Below are 23,318 nucleotides of genomic sequence, written 5' to 3'. Positions count from 1 at the left end.
TCAACCATGGAATACTACTACACATCCTGGAATATTTTGGAGTCGGAGGAAAACATGCTTAACTGGTTTAAAGGATTCCTGACAACAAGATCATACCAAGTAATAACTAAAGCGGCAACATCAGCCCCATGGACACCTGAATGGGGAGTCCCCCAAGGATCCCCCCTGTCACCAACCCTCTTTAACCTAATGATGATACCTCTAGTCAAGCTCCTGGACAATAAAAACCTCAACCCACACATATATGCAGATGGCGTCACGATCTATATCCCGTTCAAGTGCGATCTAAAAGAAATTACCAACGAGATTAACCAAAGCTTTCAAATCACACACTCCTGGGCGGACGCATTTCAGCTAAAACTCAATGCAGAAAAAACACAATGTCTTATACTTACCTCACAACATAACAAAAATAAATTCTCCACCATTACCACCCCAAACTTCTCCCTTCCCGTCTCTAATACTCTGAAAATTCTCAGAGTTACCATTGATCGAAATCTCGCACTTGAAGACCACGTTAAGAACACAACTAAGAAAATGTTCCACTCCATGTGGAAACTCAAAAGAGTAAAACCTTTCTTCCCAAGGGCCATTTTTCAAAACCTGGTACAGTCAATGGTACTAACCCACCTGGACTACTGTAATGCACGTTACGCTGGCTGTAAAGAACAGATTATTAAGAAACTTCAAACTGCCCAAAATACTGCAGCCAGACTTATATTTGGAAGGACAAAATATGAAAGTGCAAAACCCCTACGAGAGAAATTACACTGGCTCCCACTTAAAGAGCGAATCACGTTCAAAATCTGCACAATTGTTCATAAAATCATTCACGGACCCCCCCCCCCCCCCCCCCCCCCGTCTTATATGCTTGACCTAGTGGACCTCCCACCCAGAAATGCCAAAAGATTTGCCCGCACTTTTCATCTACATTTCCCCAGCTGCAAAGGATTAAAATACAAACTAACACATGCGTCCATCTTTTCCTACACAAGCACGCAGTTGTGGAACACTCTCCCAAATCACTTGAAAACGATTAAGGAAATAACAAAGTTCCGCAAATTGTTGAAAACTTACCTCACCAAAGCTTACCACGAGAATCCATAACTAACTACAACACATCACCACTCCTTCCTTATTATGATCATCTTCTTTCTACAATTGCTTGACTAGACCGACTGTTAGCCTTGTTATTACCGATATCTTTGTAACACCAATTGTATCTCTGTACCCTGAAATGGTCATGCCATGACAGGACTCTGTAAGCCACATTGAGCCTGCAAACAGGTGGGAAAATGTGGGATACAAGTGCAATAAAATAAAATAAATAAGTGTTGCTGAATATGACCAGTTAGCACCGAACAAGCAATTTAACTGGCCAGCAGCTGTGTCTGGCCAGTTAAAGTGCTTTGAATATCGACAACTAAGCTTTTTAATTGCCAACTCAGCTTAATTTTAAGGCTATAGTCACCATACAGCATACCATGCCATTACCTTACATAAGTACATAAGTATTGCCATACTGGGACAGACCGAAGGTCCGTCAAGCCCAGCATCCTGTTTCCAACAGTGGCCAATCCAGGTCACAAGTACCTGGCAAGATCCCAAAACAGTACAATACATTTTATGCTGCTTATTCTAGAAATAAGCAGTGGATTTTCCTCAAGTCCATTTTAATAATGGTTGATGGAGTTTTCCTTTAGGAACATAGTAACATAGTAGATGACGGCAGAAAAAGACCTGCACGGTCCATCCAGTCTGCCCAACAAGATAACTCATATGTGCTAATTTTTGTGTATACCCTACTTTGATTTGTACCTGTGTTCTTCAGGGCACAGACCGTATAAGTCTGCACAGCACTATCCCCGCCTCCCAACCACCAGCCCCACCTCCCAACCACCGGCTCTGGCACAGACCATATAAGTCTGCCCAGCACTATCCCCACCTCCCAACCACCAAGCCATCCAAACCTTTTTTAAACCCCACTAAGCTAACCGCTTTTACTACATTCTCTGGCAATGAATTCCAGAGTTTAATTACCTTAGTAATGACTTTACTAGTTTCTGTAAATATAATGATGAGCTGGCAGGTCTGTATTTGTTACATAGCTGCCAGTGACAGATGGCAGAAACAAGGAAAAAGGGGTCAGTGCCAGAGGACAGACGAGTCCTCAGAAGGGAAATAAATACATAAAAGCAGTTAGAGCAGAGAGAATTATTAGTGTGGCCTGTAGAACAGAGACTTCCTGTGAGTTCTGATACTCTGGTAACCTTTAACATTCCTAATTCTCTACTTACTTCAAGTTCAGGCTGCAAAACAGAATTATTAGAGTAAATGCTAGTTTTTCACTCCCTAGAGAGAAAGGCTGATGGAAGTGAAAAGTGGGTGGAAAACGGAGAAATAGGTATCATTAGAAGTCTACAAGAAGCAAAGACAAGATGGACAGACACTCAGAAGAGACAGATGTTGAAGAAAAAGGCTACAAAAAACTGAACTCTACAAGTAAGAGTGGCAGTCACATGCACATTCCTGTTCCTGGGAACAAGAGTCACTGACCTTGCAGGTAAATCTCATATCCTAGTTTTAACCACACCAATAGAGGACAACTCTGTTTTACAGCCTGAACTTGAAGTAAGTAGAGAATTAGGAATGTTAAAGGTTACCAGAATATCGGAACTCACAGGAATTCTCTGTTCTACAGGCCACACATAGATGGGATACAGCCAAGCAATATTTCTCCCACTATCCAAGGGTTACCTCTCTTAGGTGTAAATCTTGAGGTCTAGGACCCCCACGAGTTATCTGTGGTGCTTCACATCACAAGTTGTTTCCATAATTCACAGTAAACCCTTCACACTCTTAAAGTCACTTCGAAGTCAAGATTTATTTCTAGACACTGGGAGGAACAGCCAATTAGTTAACTGCCTCCAGTGCTTTGCCAATGCAGTGTGGTATTTTATTTTTTTTAATTTAGATTTTGCTCACACCATTTTCAGTAGTAGCTCAAGGTGAGTTACATTCAGGTACACTGGATATTTCTCTGTCCCAGGAGGGCTCACAATCTAAGTTTGTACCTGAGGCAATGGAGGGTTAAGTGACTTGCCTAAGATCACAAGGAGGAGCAGCAGCGGGATTTGAACCGACCACCTCTGGATTGCAAGACCGGTGCTCTAACCACTAGGCCACTCCTCCACTCATAACTTTGAGCTTTGAAAGCATGCTTTAAGAAGCTCAAAGAGAACAGGCAGCAGACACTGTTTTAGCTTGGCAGGGTGGGGCATGAATTTGTGTCACCTGTTTTACATTATAAGGTAAAATATGATAATCATATCAATAATTGTTTGCAGCTCACATACCTGGATCAAGGTCAAACTGGTCCAGCAGCCGGAAGACCAATTTGCTCAATCCTTTGTGATTGAATTTATCCATTCTCATGTGGGGCAGGGCCTGGTATTGCCTAAAACCAAAAAAAGTAACACACCTCCCTCAGTTTTATTTATTCAATACAGATCCACACAGTCTGTCCCATTGTATGCTTTCCCGTCAGAATTCTGAGCAGTTTCACAGTGGTTCCAGTACAGCACCGAAAGTTTAACAAAACTGCATATGCATTTGCAACAAATTTTTAGAGATGGTAAAATGTTCAGTCACAGAGAACAGTGCTATCACAAAACATTAAACACTTATAAGAATTAACAACAATTTCTGAAATGTTGCCCTATAAAAAAATCAGCATGCTGATTCTGATATTAGACATTGCATTGTATACATCAATTATTTGTACCTGCAAGGGGGTAATACAGAACAATGCCCGTCACCCTTAGGAAGAATTCCTTAGAATACTGGGAGCCACCTTAAAACCCTTTGCCCACCCAGGGAGGAAGTGAGATGGGAGGGGTGGAGGTGAAACCAGAAACTATAAAAGGCAGGGCCAGAGTGGGGTTAAGAGGGCTCAGAGGGAAGGAACGAAGGCTACTGCATACACCTTCACCGTATACCTATGAACCGGAACCACAACAGCCACTTTGCATGTTGGATCCAGCCTGAAGCAGACTGGCTGGTGAAATGTTAAAAACTGTACTGATAACGGTGGGAAGCCAGCCCAGAGCTAAGAGGAAGTATTGCTTTACCAAGAGACTGTATTGCATGCAGTGCTCCTGCAGGGGCAGGCCATGGAGGACATTCTTCTGTTAAAAGATTAGTTTTGCATTGGGACTTCTCCTTCCCCTGTGAACTCAACAGGAACCCCATCCCAACATCTTTACTAAATGTTAATTTCGCTCACTCAAACCTGCTGCGTGGTGTCACTTTATTCCGGCCCCAAGCCCAGCTCGTCCACAGCATTGCAGTACCTTTTCTTCTTCATCCTGCAGTTTCCTCTTTCAACTTGGTTATCAATAGAAATCAAACAAAATAAAACATGGAAAAGAAAATAAGATGATACCTTTTTTATTGGACATAACTTAATACATTTCTTGATTAGCTTTCGAAGGTTGCCCTTCTTCCTCAGATCGGAAATAAGCAAATGTGCTAGCTGACAGTGTATATAAGTGAAAACATTCAAGCATTACTATGACAGACTGACAGGGTGGGAGGATGGGGGTGGGTCGGAGGTATGCATGGGGACATCAAAGCATATCATTGATATTCTAACAGGATGGGTGTGGATAGGTGAGGGGTGGGGTGATCAACAGAGACATACAGCTTTATGGTTTATAATGGGATAGGAACCCCAGGTCCTTGTTAAGTCCTTTCTGTTGGGTGTTAAAATATTCAATCATTCTGACTTCAAAGGTCTTACGTTCTTGTATGGTTTTAAAGTTACCTTTCAGTATTCTCACTGTGAAATCACTGGTACAGTGTCCTGGTTCTGTGAAGTGCTGTCCCACCGGGGTGGGGGCCCTACTGGCTGTATTGTTCATGTGATGTCTATGTAAATTGAATCTTGTCTTAAGCATCTGGCCTGTTTCTCCAATATAGCATCCTTCGTTACAGTGGTAATTATGGACATACAAAAACACATTGAAGAGGGGCACAGACAGCTCTCAGACAATAAATACTACAGGAAACTAACTGAGGACCCCACACAGGATTACACAAAACAGCTGAAATACCTTATCAAAACATTTCCTACACAAGCGCAATCTCACCTGAAGAAACTCATACCAAACCAACCTGCTGTGGGCACATTCTACATGCTACCCAAGATCCACAAACCGGGAAACCCTGTTAGACCAATCATATCAGGTATTGGCACACTCACGGAAGAAATATCTGGATTCATAGAGGGAATTCTGAAACCTCTCGTACACAAAACTAACAGCTTCATACAAGACACCACAGACTTTCTGAATAAATTGAAAAATATCAAGCAACTACCACCTAACACCCTTCTGGTCACGGTGGATGTAGAATCGCTATACAGCAACATTCCACATGCGGATGGCATAGCTGCATGTGGAAAACTCCTAAAAAAATCCACACTGGACCATCAATACTCACCAGATGCTTAAGACAAGATTCAATTTACATAGACATCACATGAACAATACAGCCAGTAGGGCCCCCACCCCGGTGGGACAGCCCTTCACAGAACCAGGACACTGTACCAGTGATTTCACAGTGAGAATACTGAAAGGTAACTTTAAAACCATACAAGAATGTAAGACCTTTGAAGTCAGAATGATTGAATATTTTAACACCCAACAGAAAGGACTTAACAAGGACCTGGGGTTCCTAGCCCATTATAAACCATAAAGCTGTATGTCTCTGTTGATCACCCCACCCCTCACCTATCAACACCCATCCTGTTAGAATATCAATGATATGCTTTGATGTCCCCATGCATACCTCCGACCCACCCCCATCCTCCCACCCTGTCAGACTGTCATAGTAATGCTTGAATGTTTTCACTTATATACACTGTCAGCTAGCACATTTGCTTATTTCCGATCTGACGAAGAAGGGCAACCTTCGAAAGCTAATCAAGAAATGTATTAAGTTATGTCCAATAAAAAAGGTATCATCTTATTTTCTTTTCCATGTTTTATTTTGTTTGATTTCTATTGATAACCTTAAGAGTGGACTAACACGGCTACCACACTCCTCTCTTTCAACTTGGAACTTCCAACTAAGTCACAACTGGCCTCTCAGAGACTATGGTATTATGACTCATTTATAGCTAATTAGGAGGTGATGAATGGGAGCTAAGTAAAGAAAATGTGCAGCCTCTGAGGCAGGGCAGAGTCATGTCCACTCTGCAGGAAGTATTGACTCAGCAGAAGAGTACCAGCCACCTGGCTATGCAGCAGCAGAAGCAGTAAGAAGAAAGCTCATCTCTCAGCCTTTCAGTCTGCTCGTTGGGCATTTCATCAGGAAATGTTACAGGAAAATAGAATTAAAAACCCACTAAAGCTCAAATTACTCTTTCAATGGTGGTCTTTTACTAAGATGCGCTAGCGTTTTTAGCTCACGCTAAGTCAGCTGTGCTAAACGTTGAGATGTCCATAGGAATGTAATGGGCATCTCGGCGTTTAGTGCCATCGCTAACTCCAGACTCCGCTCCTTCTATCTCGCCGCACCTTATGCCTGGAATAGGCTTCCTGAGCCATTACGTCTAGCTCCATCCCTGGCTGCCTTCAAATCCAGGCTAAAGGCCTACCTGTTTGATGCTGTTTTCGACTCCTGACTTGTCACTTTTATCTTAGCCTTGTGTCCTTCTGACTGTCCTTCCCTTATCCTTATTGATCCTGTCTGTTTGTCCTGATTTAGATTGTAAGCTCCTTTGAGCAAGGACTGTCTTTCTTCATGTTCAATTGTAAAGCGCTGCGTACGACTGGTAGCACTATAGAAGTGATTTATAGTAGTAGTAGTTGGGGTATTTCCCCATTTTATAATCCTCTCCTCCCTCCCCATCTAGCCCATCCATTGTAGTGACAGTCCTTAACCACAGAGTAGAGTTCTCTTTTCAGAATTGGCATGCATGCACCCTCGGTCTGACAGCTAGATGTTGTCATTTTGTGATCGCAGACACTGTCACCTCCCAAAAAACGTGAACACTAGATAGCTTGGAAAACAGAATGCAGACTAGGAAAATGAAGTTAGTATTCTGGCATAGCCATCATCATCATCATTTGTTTTTTAACACACTACAGTACTCCTAATACCAAAGACTCACAATCTGGATTTCAACACATGGAATATACTGTAAGAGGGGATCAAGACTAACTAAGAAATGAGTGCAGAAAGCCTGGTATATAAAAGTACTCTCAGTATCAAATGCTGACAAATGTCTAACTACACAATTTATTTATTTTTTAACTTGTAATGTATTTTATACAGTTTAGAGCAGCAATTCACAACCCAGTCTTTGAGGCACACCTAATCCCATCGGGTTTTCAGGATATCCACAATGAATACTCACATTAGATTTGAATAATCAGCTCTCATCAGGTTGGTGTTTCAGGATTTCCCCAATGAATACGCATGGGACCTATTTACATACAGTGGAGGTAGTGCATGCAAATCAATCTCATACATATTCACTGGGGAAATCCTGGAAACCCGACTGGATTGCGGCCCTTGAGGACCAAGGTATGACACCCCTTGTTTAGAGTACAGTATGGATAGTTATGAAACTACACAGAAATCTGCACAAAAATTAATTGATCAAACCTGCAGCTCCAACTCTCCAAATCATTCTGGGGACCAATTTCACACTGGCCACAAAATGGCAGAGTATATGGCTTTTTTTTTTTTTTTTTAATCTACAGACTTTGCATCAGTTTTCAAAGTGAAATTATACAACCAGTTTTACTTTAAAAAATGCCTAACAAAAGAAAAGCCCATACTCCTGCTTGTCCTTTATGGGCAGATAATTTGCGATTTAAAAAACTTCCATCCTTTTGAAAATACAACAATCGCATACATTGTTCAGTCCCAACCCCTTGGGGGAATGATTTTATAACAGGTTGTCTATGTGGAATGTCAATAAAGGCACTTATTTTATAAAGATCCAAGATTCATTTTATTTGATATACCACGTTCTAAGTTAGTGCTCGTCAATCTTTTTGTGACTGTGACCCCATGATAATAGCGGTCATTTTATGTTAAATTGTTTTTATTGAAACCAAAACAACAGCCAAAGAATGTGACAAGATAGTATCAGTATCTTCATAACAATGTTGTTTCTAACTATATCCCTACCTCCCCACCCTATCCTCAATTGACTCCCAAAATTAAGATAATATAAGAGACAAACTGATACCCAAGTATAAACATAGTCATCAACAGCTATAGAGAAGATACCTGTAGCAGGTATTCTCCGAGGACAGCAGGCTGATCGTTCTCACAAGTGGGTCGACGATCCGTATCGGCCCCAGAAGTGACATATCGCATAGCAAAAAAGAAAATGTTTTGCTAGAGCCTTCCGGTATGCGTGCCGCACTGCACATGCGTGGAGTGCCTTCCCGCCCATCGTGCAACCACGCCCCTCAGTTCAATCCAAAAGCATAAATAAAAGAAAAGAAACAACTCCAAGGGGAGGTGGGCGAAATTGTGAGAATGATCAGCCTGCTGTCCTCAAAGAAAACCTGCTACAGGTAAGTATCTTTGCTTTCTCCAAGGACAAGCCTTCTCACAAGCCTGGCATCCAGGATCACCCAAAACAGTAGTCAATTGGGCCTCGCAACGGCGAGGACGTTAAGGTAGATTAACCTGAAACTATATACAAACTATTGCTGAGATTGCAGCCTGGAACAGAACAGATTCTGCAACACTGACTGCCCAAACCGATTGTCGCGTCGGGTATCATGCTCAAGGCAGTAATGACATGTGAACAGATTCTGCAACACTGACTGCCCAAACCGACTGTCGCGTCGGGTATCATGCTCAAGGCAGTAATGACATGTGAATATGTGGACTGAAGACCACGTCGCAGCTTTGCAAATCTCTTCAATGGAGTCTGACTTTAAGTGAGCCACTGACGCAGCCATGGCTCTGACATTATGAGCTGTGACAGCCAGAGACTGGAGGTTGGGAAGTAGAAGTGACCCCTCGTTCTGAGTGATGAGGGTCGGAAAACACTCCAATCACCACAATTCTTCGGAGGACAATTCCAGAAGAAGAGGGAACCAAATCTGGCACAGCCAGTAAGGTGCAATCAGATTCATGGTTCCGCGGTCTTGCTTGAGTTTCAACAAAGTCTTCCCCACTAGAGGTATGGGAGAATACACATACAGAAGACCTGTTCCCCAATGTAGGAGAAAGGCATCTGATGCAGGAACAGAACTGAGGGACCTTGTGGTTGAGCAGAGCGGCAAAAAGATCCACCGAGGGGGTGCCCCATGCTCGCAATATCTTGCGGGCTACGCCCATATTCAGGGACCACTCATAAGGTTGCACTATCATGCTGAGTCTGTCAGCCAGACCTCTGTTTACACCTGCCAGATAAGTGGCTTATAGAAACATGCCGTGATGGCGTTCCCAGAGCCACATCTGGATGGCTTCCTGACACAGAAGGCGAGATCCGGTGCCCCCCTGCTTGTTGGTGTAATACATCGCAACCTGATTGTCTGTTTGAATTAAGATAATTTGGTTGGACAGCCGATCTCTGAAAGCCTTTAGAGCGTTCCAGATCACTCGGAGCTCCAGGAGGTTAACCTGAAGATCTGTTTCCTGGGGGGGGACCAGACTCCCTGAGTGTGAAGCCCATCTACTTGAGCCCCCCCACACCAAGAGTGATGCATCCGTCATCAGCACTTTTTGTGGCTGAGGAATTTGACATGGAAATCCCAAAGTCAGATTGGATCGAATTGTCCACCACTGAAGTGAGCATATCAGCCAAGGGGTCACTCGGATGACATCTTCTAGGCTCCCCGTGGCTCGATACTTCTGAGAAGACAGGGTCCATTGAGCAGATCTCATGTGAAGGCGTGCCATGGGTGTAACATATACTATGGAAGTCATGTGGCCCAACAACTTCAACATCTGCCAAGCTGTGACTTACTGTAATGTCCGAACCTTGGATGAGAGAGACAGAAGGTTGTCTGCACGCGTCTCTGGGAAATAGGCTCGAACAGCCCACGTATCGAGCAGGGTTCCTATGAATTCCAATTGTTGGACAGAGGAGAGATGAAACATGGGGTAGTTTATTACGAACCCTAGTAGCTCCAGCACCTGAGTAGTCTTCCGAGCACCGTCCTCCAGGTGTTCTTCACCAGCCAATCATTGAGATAAGGGTACACATGCACTCCCAGCCTGCGTAGCGACGCTGCAACTACCGCTAGACATTTGGTAAACATCTTGGGAGGTGACGCGAGGCCAAAAGAAAACACGCAGTACTGAAAGTGATGTGTTCCCAGCTGAAACTGAAGATACTTCCCGTGAGCTGGAAGTATAGGGATATGTGTATATGCATCCTTCAAGTCCAGAGAGCATAGTCAATCATTTTTCTGAATCATGGGAAGAAGGGAAACCATCCTGAACTTTTCTCGGACCAGAAATTTTTTCAGGGCCCTCAGGTCTAGGATGGGATGCATCCCCCCTATCTTTTTCTGCACAAGGAAGTACCTGGAATAGAATCCCTGCCCCTCTTCCACTGGTGGAATGGGTTTGACCGCATGGGCCTTCAGAAGGGTGGAGAGTTCCTCTGCAAGTACCTGCTTGTGTTGAGAGCTGAACGAATGAGCCCTCAGTGGACAATTTGGAGGTTTGGATACCAGATTGAGGGTGTATCGTAACCAGACTATTTGAAGAACCCACCGGTCGGAGGTTATGAGAGGCCACCTTTGGTGAAAAAATGTTAACCTCCCCCCAACCGGTAAGTCGTCTGGCATGGGCACTTTTATGGTGGCTATGCCCTGCTGGAGCCAGTCAAAAGCCCGACCCTTGTTTTTGCTGGGGAGCAGCAGGGGCCTTAGACGCACGATGTTGACAAGAACGAGCGCACTGGGGTGTAGCCTGAGCAGGCTGGCAAGCTGCCGGGGCATACCTACTCCTAGAATAGGCGTAAGAAGTACTCCGGGACCCACCAAAATACCTCCTGGATGAGGAGGTGATAGCAGAATGCATCTGGCGGGAGAGAGAAGACATAGCATCGGTATGCTTCTTGATCTGGTCAATCAGTTCTTCGACCTTCTCTCCGAAAAGATTACCCCCCCCCCCCCTCCCGGCATGGGGCATCCACCATTCTCTGCTGAACCGAATGGTCCAGGTCAGAGAAACACAGCCATGAGAATCTGCGCATTGCTATACCCTGGGCAGAGATTCTGGATATCATAAGTTCCCCTGGCCAAGAACTTGCAATACGCCTTCTGGTGCTTGACCAGCTGGTGAAAAGGCTCGGCGTGCTCCGGAGGGAGTGCATCAACCAAATCAGACAGCTGCCTCACCAAGTGCCACAAGCAGACGCTCGTGAAGAGCTGGTATGATTGAATACGGGCAATGAGCATCGTGGCCTGATACATTTTCTTCCCAAAAGAGGCCATGGTCCTAGATTCTCTGCCTGGGGGCGCTGAAGCATAGTCCCTAATACTCTTGGCTCTCTAGAGAGTGGCATCCACCACCATGGAGTTGTGGGGTAACTAAGACCTCGCCAACCCAGGTTCCCCATGGATCCATAAGTACATAACCACCGCCATACTGGGAAAAGACCAAGGGTCCATCAAGCCCAGCATCCTGTCTCCGACAGTGGCTAATCTAGGCTTCAAGAACCTCAGGAATCTGTCCAAACCCCCTTTAAATTCCATAAGGCCAGCCGCTGTCACTACATTTTCTGGCAACGAGTTCCAGAGTCTAATTACACGCTGAGTAAAGAAAATTTTTCTCCTATTTGTTTTAAATCTACCGTATTCTAGCTTCATCATGTGTCCCCTGGTTTTGTTGTTGTTTGAAAGTGTAAACAAATGCTTCACATCTGTCCGCTGTATTCCGCTCATTACCTTAATTTTTTATTTATGACTTTTCAATAGTTTAAATAATGATAATAATACATCAAAATGTATAAGAATTTGAAACATAAATTTTAAAGAATTCTAATACAATGAAACATACCTTATTATTTTGTCCACAATGGGGAGGATCCAAGAATAGGAAACAAATTTTTCTAAAAGAATTTAACAATTATCATATATAGACTGGAAGGATGTCGGGAGCCTGCAGCCTAGACAGTGCAATTAACTGGGAGATGCCATCTCAGGGACATCTTGCATACTCTCCTTAGCTATAATGAAATCACGTAGTTTCATAGGACAGAAAAAAAGGTATTTAACATCACTTAAGGAAATCATACATATGCATGGATATTGAAGAATAAAAGTACCTCCCAGGGAAAGGATTCTTGGTTTATATACCAAAAATCCCCTTCTCCTGGTCTGAGTTTCCTTAGCTAAATCAGGAAAGATTCGAATTTTCCCGCCCATGAAAATAGCATTCATTTTTCTGAAATAAGAACGCAAAATTAAATTTTTGTCCATCTCCAATGCAAACGTAACAAGTAAAGTTGCTCGATCTGAAATTTCAGATCGTTCTAGAAAATCAGTTAGATTATCCTGTGGAGTTTCTGGAACTGTTGTCGCTGGTGTAGGTTTTTTAAGATATTGCATTCTAGTCACCAAAGGGTGACTTTCTAAAGGAATGTCCAGAACTTCCAAAAAGTATTTTTTTAAAAGTTCTGCTGGTAATATGAATGGTGAAATCGGAAAACTCAATATCCTAAGATTAGCCCTCTTATACTGGTTTTCTATATATTCCATCTTTCGTGCTTGGATTTTATTCCCTTTTATGACCGTCGCCACTGTAGTTTGCATTAATTTAAAATTAGAGTCAAAAGTTTGCATTTCAGCCTGATGGGATTCAACTTTAGTGGCTAATTGGTCAGTTTTTTGATTCAATTGTCTTATTTCAGTCTGAATATAATTAAATATGCGTTGGAGGGATTCATTTACCCCTTGTATGGCTTCCCAGATCGTGTCCATAGTGACAATTGCTGGTTTTTCCACACTACCTCCTAACCCAGAGAATATCTCTTCTTGGGTTAAGGCCAGGGGCAGATATCCCCCTTCCGTTGTAACAATACCTGGAGTTGAAGCAAAGTCTGGACCTCTCATCGCCAACGACAGATCGCCCACTTCGGACGTCTGTTCAGTCGACAGATTCTCAGCTCTCGCTTTCCTTCCAGGTTGTGGTGGGGTCAGACCAATCGGAGGGCTCAGAGTTACTCCCTCTGCGCTGTGTTCCGTTGATAGTGGTACGGAAGTTCTAGAAGCAAGATCCCTCGATCCCGGTGGTCGGATACCAAAGTTTTCTAACGTGGGCTGCGACATGGCGGGGCCCAAAACTGTGCTCAAAGAGGTAGGAGCCACAGTTTTTCCTTTTCTCTTCCCCATTTCTTAGGGGAGCGCTCCGTGGCACAAATCCAAATCAGAAAATCTCCGGAGCTCACGCACACACGTCCAGTCTGGAAGCCATCTTGGATCTACCTTGTAGACTTCTATCATATCACCCCTCAGCCGCCTTTTCTCCAAGTTGAAGAGTGGCCTAGTGGTTAGTGTGGTGGACTTTGGTCCTGGGGAACTGGGTTCGATTCCCACTGAAGGCACAGGCAGCTCCTTGTGACTGGGCAAGTCACTTAATCCTCCATTGCCCCAGGTACAAATAAGTACCTGTATATAATATGTAAGCCGCATTGAACCTGCTATGAGTGGGAAAGTGCGGGGTACAAATGTAAATAAAAAAAATAACCTTCTCAGCCTTTCCTCATAGGGAAGTCGTTCCATTCCCTTTATCATTTTCGTCGCCCTTCTCTGCACCTTCTCTAATTCCTTTATAGCTTTTTTGAGATGCGGTGACCAGAATTGGACACAATATTCTAGGTGCAGTCGCACCATGGAGCCATACAACGGCATTATAACGTCCTTGTGTTTGTTTTCCATCCCTTTCCTAATAATACCTAACATTCTGTGCGCTTTCTTAGCCGCCGCAGCACACTGAGCAGAAGTTTTTAACGTCTTATCCACGATGACTCCCAGATCCCTTTCTAGGTCTGTGACTCCTAACGCAGAACCTTGCATGACATAGCTGTAATTCGGGTTCCTTTTACCCACATGCATCACTTTGCACTTGTCAACACTGAACTTCATCTGCCACTTGCATGCCCAATCTCCCAGTCTCGCGAAGTCCTCCTGTAATCTTTCACACTCCTCCTGCGACTTGACGACCCTGAATAGTTTTGTGTCATCTGCGAATTTAATTACCTCACTAGTTACTCCCATCTCTAGGTCATTTATAAATGCTTCCTATCTTTCAACCAGTTCTTAATCCATAGTACCCTACCTCTGATCCCATGACTCTCCAGTTTCCTCTGGAGTCTTTCATGAGGCACTTTGTCAAACGCCTTTTGAAAATCCAGATACACAATATCCACCGGCTCCCCATTGTCCACATGTTTGTTCACCCCTCAAAAAAATGCAGTAGATACTGGGTGTCAATTTTCTTGGGGAACACAGGGACAGAGGGGACGCCCAGTTCCAGATGATGACTGCCTTGAGTACTTCATGCAAGGGGGCCGTCACTGCCTCCTTAAGTGGAGAGGTGTAGTCCAGGACCTCGAGCATCTTAGTCCTGGCCTCATCCTCCGCTTCTACTGGGAAGGGTACGGCCTCAGCCATTTCCTGCACAAATGAGGTGAAAGAGGCTCTCAGGCGGTGATAGCTTTCTCTCAGGTGGAGAGGAAGATTCTGAAGGAATTCCAAAGGACTCATCGGAGGAAAAGTACTTGGGAACCTCTTCAGCCTCCCACAAGCGCTCCTCTTCAGTGTCAGACAGCACTTCCGAGACCCTGCCCGCCTTGACTTCGAGGACTCGAGGCCCCGAGAATGGTGTCGAGGAGTCTGTTCTTGCCTCAACTCCATCGAAGCTCCCTCCACTGACGTCGAAGGAGAACTGACTTCGGTAGCAGTCAACACCGGAACCACAAGTGGTGCGGCATCGGAGGCCGCACCGCGGGCTGGGGGCCAGGCAGGGCTGCAGTGGAAGGCATGGTAGGCACCCCCGATGCCAATGCAGATCGCTACATAAAGACCTCCAACAGCTCTGGGAACAAGGTCCGGAGACACTTGTCGAGAGCTGCTGTGGGGCCGGTGCGGGTTCAGTTTGCCTAACCGCCTGGGAAGGGGGAGCGGGAGCAGGATCTCGGCTGCTGGGAGACAGGCGCTTTGGCACCTCCTGAATGGAGGGGAAGCGGTCCTTCTGGCACCGATGCTTCTCGGGAGCCGGATCCCTCGACATCCCGGAGCTCTCAGCACCGTGCATCGAAGGAGATCGGAGCTCTCAGCACCGTGCGAAGGAGATTGGTGTCAGTGCTTCTTGGCCTTCATCTGATGCACCTCAACGAGACTCCTCGGGGAAGCCTCACAATGCCCCGGGGTCGGGTCCGACAACGGTCGATCCCGGGGGGGGGGGGGGGGGGGCCCTGCACAGCAGGAGACCCACTTGATGCCTCATTGCTCCCAGTGTCCCTTGGTCTCACAGCAGCACCATCCCTACCGTGACTCCCAATGTCAATGCCTCTGTAATGTATTTCCAAGGAGAGGTGAGCCCTTGTACTCAATGAAGGAAATCCCTCACCCGGGCTGTCGGCCAAAACCCTGAGTCCTCCCTGTGCCTCTCACCGTTCCCCAGGAGTTGAGCTCCTGAGTGCGAGTAGCCAGCTACAGAGAGAATGAAGTCCAGCACAAAGTCCACAGGGTTAGACCAGGCAGCAGATAACAGCAAAAACCAGGGCTAGGCAAGGTAGTACCAAGCAGCGGTCAAAAGCAGGTCCAGAAACAGGCAGAGGTCAGTACCAGGCAGCGGTCAAAAGCGGGTCCAGAAACAGGCAGCAGTCAGTACCAGGCAGTGGTCAAGAGCAGGTCCAGGAACAGGCAGCGGTCAAGAGCAGGTCCAGGAACAGGCAGCGGTCAGTACCAGGCAGCGGTCAAGAGCAGGTCCAGGAACAGGCAGAGATCAGAACCAGGCATCAGTCAGAAGTAGATCCAGAAGCACTGCAACTATCCAGCGAACTGAGTAGAAGTGTTGGCGCGGGTAGCCTTCATCGTCTGTATCTGAGAACAGACGCTCTGTAGTGCGGTGGATAGCTGATTCAGCTGACCCTGCTGCTGCTGTACAATCTGAGCGAGTTCAGTAAGGTCGGGCTTGTCCGACGAGCTCATGGCTTCGGCTTTCTTCCTGAAGCTGATCCTCCGGTGCCCACCGCACCTGGAGTATTGTGTTCAGTACTGGTCTCCGTATCTCAAAAAAGATATAGTAGAATTGGAAAAGGTACAGCGAAGGGCGACGAAAATGATAGTGGGGATGGGACGACTTTCCTACGAAGAGAGGCTGAGAAGGCTAGGGCTTTTCAGCTTGGAGAAGAGACGGCTGAGGGGAGATATGATAGAAGTGTATAAAATAATGAGTGGAATGGATCGGGTGGATGTGAAGCGACTGTTCACGCTATCCAAAAATACTAGGACTAGAGGGCATGAGTTGAAGCTACAGTGTGGTAAATTTAAAACGAATCGGAGAAAATTTTTCTTCACCCAACGTGTAATTAGACTCTGGAATTCGTTGCCGGAGAACGTGGTACGGGCGGTTAGCTTGACGGAGTTTAAAAAGGGGTTAGATAGATTCCTAAAGGACAAGTCCATAGACCGCTATTAAATGGACTTGGAAAAATTCCGCAATTTTAGGTATAACTTGTCTGGAATGTTTTTACGTTTGGGGAGCGTGCCAGGTGCCCTTGACCTGGATTGGCCACTGTCGGTGACAGGATGCTGGGCTAGATGGACCTTTGGTCTTTCCCAGTATGGCACTACTTATGTACTTATATACTTTGCAAAGACAGGTAACATGACAGCCTCCCTCGACGCCGACACTGCCGACCTCGATGCCAATGTCGAAGGACCGGACTGAGCTCCAAAAAGTTTCTCCCTCTGAGCTTCTCGGGAAATTTGCGTCCTTTTCTTCATTCGAAGACAATGGATGCAATTTGCCAGGCTATGGTAGGGCCCCGAGGCACTGGATACACCAAAAATGTGTATCAGTACCCGAGATGGTCTGGTTGCACCAAGTACAACGCTTGAAGCCACTGGGAGTCTTCGATGACATAGAAGGGAAGACGGCTTCGGCGAATTCAAAAGTCTCGATTGTGCCTATGAAAAAAATAAAGGAACAAAAAGAGAGATTACCCCGACCGAGCAAGCCTAAGCATGGCCCACAACGGAAAAATAAAGAAAATTTAAACGCGGGCCAAAAGAACTAAAGAAAAATAAGGGAAATTTTTTTTTATTTTTTGAAATATAAAAGAAGAATAAATGCTAAAAATTAGCCAAAAGGCAAAGACAAAAAAAGGAAGGCTATTTCCCAGGCAGTAGAGGAGCCGCAGAGAACACCACCGCTCCTCATGTGGAAAAAAAAATGAAACTGAGGAGCACGGTTGCGTGACGGGTGGAAAGGTATTCCGCACACGCGCGGTGCGGCACGCTCGCTAGAAGGCTCTAGCAAAATTTTTTCTTTTTTGCTATGCAATATACCGGTTCCCGGGCCGACACGAATCGTCAACCCACTTGTGAGAAGGATACAGCCTGCTTGTCCTTGGAGAAAGAACAAATATTTAAACATCAACAGGATCCAGGGCCACAAGGATCTTTGACTCTTATAGCTCCCTGCTGTAATCTCAGAGAAGGTCAGACACAGTCAATCTCTATAATCTCAGTATCCCCCCTCTCCCCTTCCATTAATCATATGTTGAAGGCAGCCTACAATGATAATTTATTCAAAATAAGATTAGGTGCTCAAGGAGATAAAGATTGCACATAAGGTTCCCAGATAGCCCAAAACCACCATTTTTGTTTCAAAGTTAAGCATGCATCCTTAACCTCCATAGTCAATAAATTATGAAAAGCACTCCGCCAATGACAAAAGGTCGGTACAAACTTCGAGGTCCAATGTTGTAAACTACATTTTTTACCCACTACCCCAGCCTTATATACAAATATACGTTCCTGTCGCGCAAGTGGGCCACAGCTCTCCACCTGTCCCAAAATTATACCTGTAGGAGAAGGCTGAATAGACTTGTGGAGACTTGCAACTGACACCTGGGAACTCTCCACAGGTAAGAAAAAATTTTTCCAACAACTGACTTAGGCCATGCAAGCAGTCTGCCTGAAGTTGCTGCCTGATGTAATGTGCAGTTTGAAAATATGCAAAGGTATTCAATCGATGTGGTCCCAGATCCTGTATTAATATATCTAAAGGTTTTAATGAGCCCTTCTCCTGTAAGAAATCAGCAACATACAGCACCCCCCCCCCCCCCAGAGTCACCCAACGATGAAAAATCCCAGCTAAAATCTTAATTACCTATAAGGGGTATAAAATCTTTACAGCGTGGATTCAATTGCAAGGTTGTTAATAAAAATTTCAAAGTTAAACCATAGAAAATAACAAAATATGTTGCATCCAAATACGGGGTAATTTCTTGCGGGGTACATGCAAGAGGTAATGACGGTGGAGGAGATGAAAAAGCTCCCTTTCTAGCTTCCAAAAAGTAAAATCCTCTGAATCCCAATACCCAAGTGTCGCAACAAACATGCCAAATTGTATAGCCTCAAACTGGGTAAATCCTGCCCCCCCCCCCCCCCCCCCCCCCCCCGGCTGCCAGTTTCCATAAAGGTATTCTAATTTGCTTTTGGGTTTCCTACTCCTCCAACAAAGATATGGTAAAATTATGTATCATACCTGATAATTTTCTTTCCATTAATCATAGCTGATCAATCCATAGACTGGTGGGTTGTGTCCATCTACCAGCAGGTGGAGATAGAGAGCAATCCTTTTGCCTCCCTATATGTGGTCATGTGCTGCCGGAAACTCCTCAGTGTGTCGATATCCAAGCTCCATCCGCAGGACTCAGAGAATTACACCCACAAAGGGACACTCTGCCCAGCTCACCACCGCCGAAACGGGGGAGGGGAATTAACCCAGCTCATCCCCACACAAGTGGGGGAGGGGAATCCGTCCAGCTCATCCCCGCGGAGCGGGGGAGGGACACCACCCCGCCGATGCGGGGGGATCTGGCTTATCCTGCAACCGCAACTGCGGGAGGAGCTGACTGACCCTAACACCGCCGAAGCGGGAGGGGTACAAAGCTGCCCTACAGCCGCACGAAGCGGGAGGGAGCGCCGGCAGAATTTATGTCTCAATCCAGCCCCGTAAAACGGAGGGGAGAGGAATGCAGCAGCTCACTGTAACACAAACTCGTCTCAACTCTTGAAGAATCCAATTGAAAAAACTTGAACACAAAGTCCTCCTGAACAGGAACTGAAAACTAAACTTGAACCTGAAATGCAACCAGAATATAAACAGTACAGATATCTGAGAGGGGCTATGGATTGATCAGCTATGATTAATGGAAAGAAAATTATCAGGTATGATACATAATTTTACCTTCCATATCATCATGCTGATCAATCCATAGACTGGTGGGATGTACCGAAGCAGTACTCACCCGGAGCGGGACATTGAAATCCCTGACCGCAACACTGAAGCTCCAAACCGGGCCTCCGCCCGAGCAGCCACAATCAAGCGGTAATGCCTGGAGAAGGTATGGGCCGATGCCCAAGTTGCCGCCTTGCATATCTCTTCCAAGGAGACGGACCCGACCTCTGCCATCGAGGCCGCCTGAGCTCTAGTGGAGTGAGCCTTCAGCTGAATAGGCGGCACCTTCCCCGTGGCCACATAAGCCGCTGCAATGGCTTCCTTGGCTCATCTTGCCACTGTAGGCTTAGCAGCCTGCAGACCCTTACGAGGACCTGCAAACAGGACAAACAGATGATCCGATTTCCGGAAATCATTGGTCACTTCCAAGTATCTGATGATGACTCGTCTCACATCCAGAAATTTGAGAGCAGAGTATTCCTCTGGGTAGTCCTCCCTACGAAAGGAAGGGAGACAGAGCTGCTGATTCACATGGAAGCGAGAAACAATCTTGGGCAGGAAGGAAGGCACTGTGTGAATAGTCACTCCTGCCTCAGTGAACTGCAGAAAAGGCTCTCGACATGAGAGTGCCTGGAGCTCGGAAACTCTTCTGGCTGAAGTGATAGCCACCAAAAAGACTGCTTTCAACGTCAGGTCTTTCAGAGATGCCCTCGACAAGGGTTCAAAAGGCGGCTTCTGCAAGGCTCTTAGCACCAGGTTGAGATTCCACGCAGGCACCACTGAGTGCAGAGGAGGGCGCAGGTGATTAACTCCCTTGAGAAAACGTACCACATCTGGCTGCGAAGCCAGGGAAGCACCCTTCAGGCGGCCCTTGAAGCAAGCCAGAGCCGCTACCTGGACTTTAAGGGAACTGAGCGACAGGCCTTTCTCCAGACCTTCTTGCAGGCACGCCAGCACTGAAGAAATTGGAGCAGTGAATGGAGAAAGTGAGCCTGCTTCACACCACACTGCAAAGGTACGCCAAACTCTGGCGTAAGCAGTAGAAGTAGAGCGCTTCCTCGCTCTCAGCATAGTGGCGATGACCTTGTCTGAGAAGCCCTTCTTCCTCAGACGCTGCCGCTCAATAGCCAGGCCATAAGACCAAAGGGGGAGGGATCCTCCATCACCACAGGACCCTGATGCAACAGGCCCTGCTCCACTGGCAGCCGCAGAGGGTCGTCCACTGAGAGCCTGATCAAGTCCGCATACCAGGGACGTCTGGGCCAGACCGGACCCACCAGGATTATTCGGCTTGGATGCTTTGCCACCCGGTCTAGTACCCTGCCCAACATGGGCCAGGGCGGGAACACATAGAGAAGCTCCTGTGTCGGCCACTGTTGGAGAAGAGCATCTACTCCCAGAGATCGAGGGTCCCGTCCTCTGCTGAAAAAGCGCGGCACTTGGCAATTGGCCGATGACGCCATCAGATCTAGGCTCGGCTGGCCCCAGCGCTTCGTGATGTCCAAGAACGCCTGAGCCGATAACTGCCACTCTCCGGGATCCAAGGTATGGCGACTGAGAAAGTCTGCCTTGACATTCATGACTCCGGCAATGTGGGCCGCTGACAGCTGTTCCAGGTTCGCTTCTGCCCACTGGCATAGATTCATGGCTTCCTTGGCTAGAGGGGCGCTCTTGGTACCTCCCTGGCGGTTGACATAGGCCACAGCCGTGGCATTGTCCGACAGGACCCGTACTGGCTTCAACGCCAGTACCGGGAGGAACTCCAAAAGCGCCAACCGAATGGCTCTGAGTTCCAGGAGGTTGATAGACCACTTTGCCTCTGCAGGAGACCAGAGCCCTGCGCTGTCCTTCCCAAGCAGTGGGCTCCCCAGCCCGACAAAGAGGCGTCCGTCGTGATGACAATCCACTCCGGGGTCACAAGAGGCATCCCTGCAGACAACTTGTCTGTCTTCAGCCACCAGCTCAGCGCCTTGCGCACTGCTGGGTCCAAGGGAAGGCGCAAAGCATAATCCTCCGACACCGGAGTCCAGCGCTGCAGCAGAGAGTGTTGTAGTGGTCTCATATGAGCCCTGGCCCAGGGCACTACTTCCATCGTGGCCGTCATAGAGCCCAACAGCTGCACATAGTCCCAAGCCCGAAGCGGAGAGGCTACTAGGAACTGGTCCACCTGAGCCTGAAGTTTGACAATCCGATTGTCCGGCAGGAACACTCTGCCCACTTGGGTGTCGAATCGAACTCCCAGATACTCCAGGGACTGAGTCGGGCACAGCTGGCTTTTCTCCCAGTTGATGATCCACCCCAGGGAGCTCAAAAGAGCAATCACCCGGTCCACAGCTTTGCCGCACTCTGCATAAGAGGGGGCTCGGATCAACCAGTCATCCAGATAAGGATGGACTTGTACTCCTTCCTTTCGTAGGAAGGCCGCGATGACCACCATTACTTTGGAGAAGGTCCGCGGATCAGGCGGATCAGATTGTCCAAGGTCTGCTGCACTGCCACAGCTTTGACCGGAGACTTGCAGGGAGAGAGTACAAACCCATCTCTTAAGGGTCGGCAGAACTCTAGCTTGTAGCCATCTCTGATGACTTCCAGCACCCAAGCGTCTGAAGTTACCCTGGTCCACTCGCCCAGAAACGAGGACAGGCGTCCTCCAATCTGCACTGGGCCATGGACCAGGACCCCGTCATTGGGTACGAGACCCTGGGGGAGGACCGGAGGGCGCACCTCCGGGACGGCGGTCTCTGCGAAAGGAATGCTGCTTGGGGGAGAAGTTCCTCTTGAAGGAAGAGGGGGCAGAGGAGCCCGACTTGCCCGGGCGGTACCGACGGGCTTCCTGAAACCGTCCTCTGGAGATACCGGGGCGAGCACTGGCCCGAGCCCTGACCTCTGGTAACCTCTTGCCCTTAGACGTGCCGAGATCGGTCACAATTTTGTCCAGCTCGACCCCAAAGAGCAGCTTGCCTTTAAAAGGCAACTTAGCCAGGCGGGACTTAGAGGCGTGGTCCGCAGACCAATGTTTCAGCCAAAGCCACCGCCGCGCAGAGACTGTCTGAGCCATACCTTTAGCTGAGGCTCTCAAGACATCATACAGTAAGTCTGCCAAATAAGCCAAGCCCGATTCCAGGGCCGGCCAATCAGCCCTCAAGGAAGGATCCGAGGGGGAAGCCCGCTGCACAATCGTCAGGCACGCCCTGGCCACATAGGTGCCACAAACTGAGGCCTGCAAACTTAAGGCAGCCGCCTCGGACGACCTTAAGGCCGCCTCCAATCTTCTGTCTTGGGCGTCCTTTAGGGCCGGGCCACATTCCACCGGCAACGCCGTTTTCTTAGTCACCGCAGTGATTAAAGAATCCATGGTAGGCCAAAGAAAGGCCTCCCGTTCACTTTCAGGCAAAGGATAGAGGCGGGACATAGCCCTAGCCACTTTGAGGCTCGCTTCCGGGACATCCCATTGAGCCGAAATTAAAGTGTGCATGGCATCATGCACGTGGAAGGTTCTAGGCGGGTGCTTCGTCCCCAGCATAATGGCGGAGCCAACAGGGGCTGAGGGAGAGACGTCCTCTGGAGAGGAAATCTTCAAAATGCTCATGGCCTGCACTAACAGGTTGGGCAAATCCTCTGAGCGAAAGATCCGCGCTGCAGAGGGGTCATCCGCTCCATCCGAGCGGGAATCCGTCTCCTCCAAGGAATCCTCAAAGGACCGTTGGGAGAACTCAGATACGCTGCCCTCATCTACATCAGAGGAAACAGAGTCCTCTAAGGCCTGGGAATCCACCCGAGGGCATTTACTTCCGGGGGCCTCAACCCCTTTATCGGACAAGGGAGAAGGGGCAGCGTTTTGCATAAGG

At 47.2% G+C, this 23,318-nt stretch overlaps 1 protein-coding gene across 1 annotated transcript in view; it reads right to left on the bottom strand.

Moving 5' to 3' along the window:
• The window catches only part of EXD3 (exonuclease 3'-5' domain containing 3), a 719,658-nt gene that overhangs the window by 337,553 nt on the left and 358,787 nt on the right, over nt 1-23,318 (bottom strand). Inside the window, exon 9 of the mRNA XM_030206809.1 lies at nt 3,357-3,457. Coding sequence (XP_030062669.1) covers nt 3,357-3,457 — 101 coding nt within the window. The remainder of the gene's footprint in view (nt 1-3,356; nt 3,458-23,318) is intronic.

The sequence above is a fragment of the Microcaecilia unicolor genome, chromosome 6, assembly GCF_901765095.1.
Source record: "Microcaecilia unicolor chromosome 6, aMicUni1.1, whole genome shotgun sequence".
Classification (NCBI taxonomy): Eukaryota; Metazoa; Chordata; class Amphibia; order Gymnophiona; family Siphonopidae; genus Microcaecilia; species Microcaecilia unicolor.
Note: the sequence above shows the minus strand (reverse complement) of the source record. Positions and strands in the feature narration are given on the sequence as shown.